The sequence below is a fragment of the Monopterus albus genome, unplaced genomic scaffold (assembly GCF_001952655.1).
Source record: "Monopterus albus unplaced genomic scaffold, M_albus_1.0 scaffold13.1, whole genome shotgun sequence".
NCBI classification, from domain to species: domain Eukaryota; kingdom Metazoa; phylum Chordata; class Actinopteri; order Synbranchiformes; family Synbranchidae; genus Monopterus; species Monopterus albus.
Window position 1 is genome coordinate 3,180,591 of NW_018127893.1, and position 3,938 is coordinate 3,184,528.

At 36.5% G+C, this 3,938-nt stretch overlaps 1 protein-coding gene across 1 annotated transcript in view; it reads right to left on the bottom strand.

Moving 5' to 3' along the window:
• LOC109955204 (gamma-aminobutyric acid receptor subunit rho-1-like) overlaps positions 1–3,938 on the bottom strand; it is a 16,563-nt gene that overhangs the window by 5,381 nt on the left and 7,244 nt on the right. Inside the window, exons 2-3 of the mRNA XM_020591132.1 lie at positions 675–725; positions 456–562 (exon numbers count right to left, since the gene is read on the bottom strand). Coding sequence (XP_020446788.1) covers positions 456–562; positions 675–725 — 158 coding nt within the window. The remainder of the gene's footprint in view (positions 1–455; positions 563–674; positions 726–3,938) is intronic.

A 3,938-nucleotide genomic window follows, 5' to 3' on the forward strand; every position in this document is an offset into this window, starting at 1 on the left:
AATGCCGAGTGATTAACAGTGATCTGATAAAATTAGCATGCGTTTCTCTCTTGTCAAAGTAAAAGCCCTCCTGGCTCATTTTTCACTTTAATACATTTGTCTTTTGTTTGGATATTTGCCTCAAAAAACAAATAATAAGAATAAAAAAACATTTTTAAAAAGCCAACAAGATTAAAAATATTTAATCCATTAAAAAAGCATAATCCCACAGTCTAAACAGTCAAATCCTAATATACTGTGAGGCAAAGACATGTATTTAACACTCTTGTGCACAGCTTGTGTAGATGATGAAATTAAGGTCCGCAAGAGCTTAATGCCCAAACCAATGAGCACTGCCCAGATCTTATCCCACTGCACTTGATGACTGAACGTCAACTCTACAGCATGTTGACTAAGCGACAATCACACGGCCAGCATGGCTGAGTTATATAAATAAAACACTTCAGTTTCCTGACCTCCAAATGCTGGTCTCATGGTAAAATCATGGTCATCTATTCTCAGGAGCTGCTCAGATTTTGTCATCAGAGATTTAGTCATGTCTGGACTTCGTTTGTAAATTGGGCTGAAAAAGATAAGGGTAACAGTCAACCTTCAGAGATACGTACGTGTCAAATATACTGGAGTTAGCACAAGAATCCATGAAATGATTTTACTCTAGGATTTTTAAAACTCACTTTCCAGATTTGTGGCCTCCACCTCCATCAATTCTGGTATCTCTTCGTGACCTATTAATTAAGAATAACAAAGAAATAATAATATGATGAGAACATCTGTCACATGTGGCAACAGCACCAGAATAAACAAGTAGCTGGGGTTTATTTTCTTCTCTTTAACTTCTACAGAGCAACATATTCAATGTGAGAGAAATTAATTATTCAAAATGAAGTTTTTCTTTTAGCATCTTTTCACAAGCTTTTTACCCCTCCAAGCCGGCGACAGCTGCGGCCAGAGCCATGTGTTCTGGTTGTCTGTCTTTCTGAACGCCCATCCTTCCCATTCTTGTGAACCCGATATATCAGGAACACCTTGAGGGAATTACTTCTAATTTGGCATGTGTCCACTTGGACTCAAGGATGAATTGATTAGATTTTGATGGTCAAAGGTCAAGGTTAGTGACCTCACATCTGTGAATTTGACTGGTTGGCGGAGGCACAGAACTCTGAATTCTACCTTTGACTTGCACCATTACTGACTGTTTGCATATTTAAGCCATAAGCCCTTTGCTTATTTTTCATTCTGTTAAAGCATTTGCTGCTGTCAGTGTTAATAAAGAATCCTTGATTGTATTTTCATGGCACATTCACTGGTTGCACCTTCTCAAATATGAAGGTTTATTGCTTTTGTTTGTCAAATAATAAACAAAATATTTTGGATCTTGGGTTCTGAGAAATTTTAATAGCTATTTTTCATTGTTTTGTTACACTTATTTGATCAAATAACAATCTTGATATATTAACAATGGAAATAATCATTATTTGTAGCTATAATGTTGAAATAATGACGCACATGCCACTTTCACACCTACATCTACATAGGTTTAGAGTAACAACAATAACTTTTCCCTTTTGTTTTGTTTTGATGGTTATCATTTCCATAGACATAATATATCTGGTTATATCACACTATTTTTATCCACAAATTGCACAAAGGGCAATTCCTCATCACATCTAATTTAGAGGAGGTCAGCTTTTCTCTTGTGTTACTTTTCAAGAAACCTGTCTTTGTGTACTTGTCTATGAGACAGCATTTTCAGGTCAAAAGCGAGAGAGAGAGAGAGAGACAGTAAAAAAGATGAATTCCAAAAGCCCTAAAATGGATTAATAGAGTAGAGCATGCCGTGACAGACAGGGACAAATCCCTGTGACAATCATGAACATGCATTAAGACATACCACAGAGGAAGCAAGACACAGATGAAGGGACTGCACAACAACAGAAAAAAAAATCCACAACACAGACAAAATGAAAGGGTTTCTATGGGTGCTCTCTGCAGTGTTGTGATAGGCAATGGGTGCTACTCATTTGTATCCATCCAGCAGCTAGTTCTTAATCCTCTTGGCAGAAATGCCTCTCCAATCCCCTCTCTGCCTGCCTACGCTGCACAGCTGCCTGCCTGCTCAGTATGGCCCGACATTGTTTCTGCTTTCGTCTGCAGTCGTGATCCTGCATGTATGTATCGCTGCAGGGGCTGCATCAAGGTTAATGGGCCTGTGGAGGTCATTCTGGACACATTTATGTACGCTCCCTCACAAAGGCAGCAGCAACAGCAGTTGAGGAATCATTACAGGCTGACCAGCTGTACTGTAATAGGTGGATATTGTCTTCAATTTAAGTATTTTAGACTTCATTTTACAAGAAAATCACTGCCATAAAACTTAAGGAATAAGAAGCACATGACAATATAGCAACAAAGAAATTCATTTTGTGTTCCACTGCTCATTTACAGTACCTGTAGGATTTTTTTAAATGAAATTTTTAAAAAAGGAATATATATGGTTTGTAAATTTCAAATATCAATTTCCACCGAATTAAAAGCCGAAATGCTGCCACAATAGGCGAGTTAGCTTTTTTCTTGCAGGACTAGTTTAGCAGGGTTTTCACCATAACTCAAATTTGATTTTGCTCTTTTAATTTAGCTGTATGGCTGATAGTTTGGTTTGGGTTTTTGCGGTTTTGTGGAAAATGAACCATGTAGCTGGTTCTTCTACATCTATAACTATATCTAAAAAGCTTTAGACGTAGTTTTGGGGCATTTTATGTGTTAAATGATTGTTATAGAAAAGAGAGAAATGGAGATGGGGGACACTATAGCTTCCAATGTCCCAGGGCACATGACGGTTTCCTGGTTGAGCCCTTTCTGCTATTCATTGTGTGGCAGTCAACTTATTACCAAGATGTACCGAATGGTTCTTACAAAATTTAGTCTCATAGGTTTCACTACCAAAAACAAAATTTTATGGTTTAAATGGATTCAAACAGGAAACTAAAGGACTATTGCACACTGAAGAAGGCATAGCCGTCTGTAGTTTTTCTCTTGCACTGATTTGTGACAGTTTACATTTCATTGATGTGGCTGAATAAACTATTTTGTGCACTTTGGGTTTTGATTTTGGTTATATGCACCCCACCTCACCCTGTTATGTCTTTGGCTGAGCATAGTTTTTTTTTTACTTTTATCTTGTGAATTAGTTTTGCATGTAGTAAAGTTAAAATTTTGACCTGATGATGGTAGAGTTTGGAAACCATCTAATGCCTGAGAATAGTAAATATGCTGATATAGATTCTATTGAGATAGATTATGATCAATTATATACCTGTGAGTATAGTCTAAGTTCCTACTTATGTCAACTCCACTTAAATTAACCTTCATAAAAGAAACAATTGTACATCTCCTTGATATTAAAGCAAAATAAGTTTCCAAATCACAAAAGTAGTCCCTTCTATAACATAAATATGAGTGATATTTAACAAGTAAAAACATTAAACAATGTGTTTGATGCCAACTTGGTTGTGTTAATTGTAATTTCATTTAATTATATTTGTAATGCAAAGGTGAATTAGTATTTTATTTAGCATTCTCAGAACTTTGGTCTTGACCATATAAAGAGTTTATGTAAAGTGTTTATCATGATGATTGCTTGATCAAACAAATGGCAATGAAGGGGACAGACCACAGCAGCAGGCAAGAATAGTAGAGAAATACAAACTGTCTACTTTTTAACAGCAAAACAAGACTTATTCAGAGTGGTTTATGTGAAAATGGAGTTTAACTCTGAGTTCAGGGAAAGTCATGTTTTCACCTAACCTGCTTTAACCTGCAGGTTTTTAAATGGTTTTGAATGTTACTACGGTGGCCTGTTAGCTTACAGCACATTTGACTGACAGATTGCGATTTTGAATGGAAACATGCAGAAAGTTGAACTCTGCAGCATTCAGAGC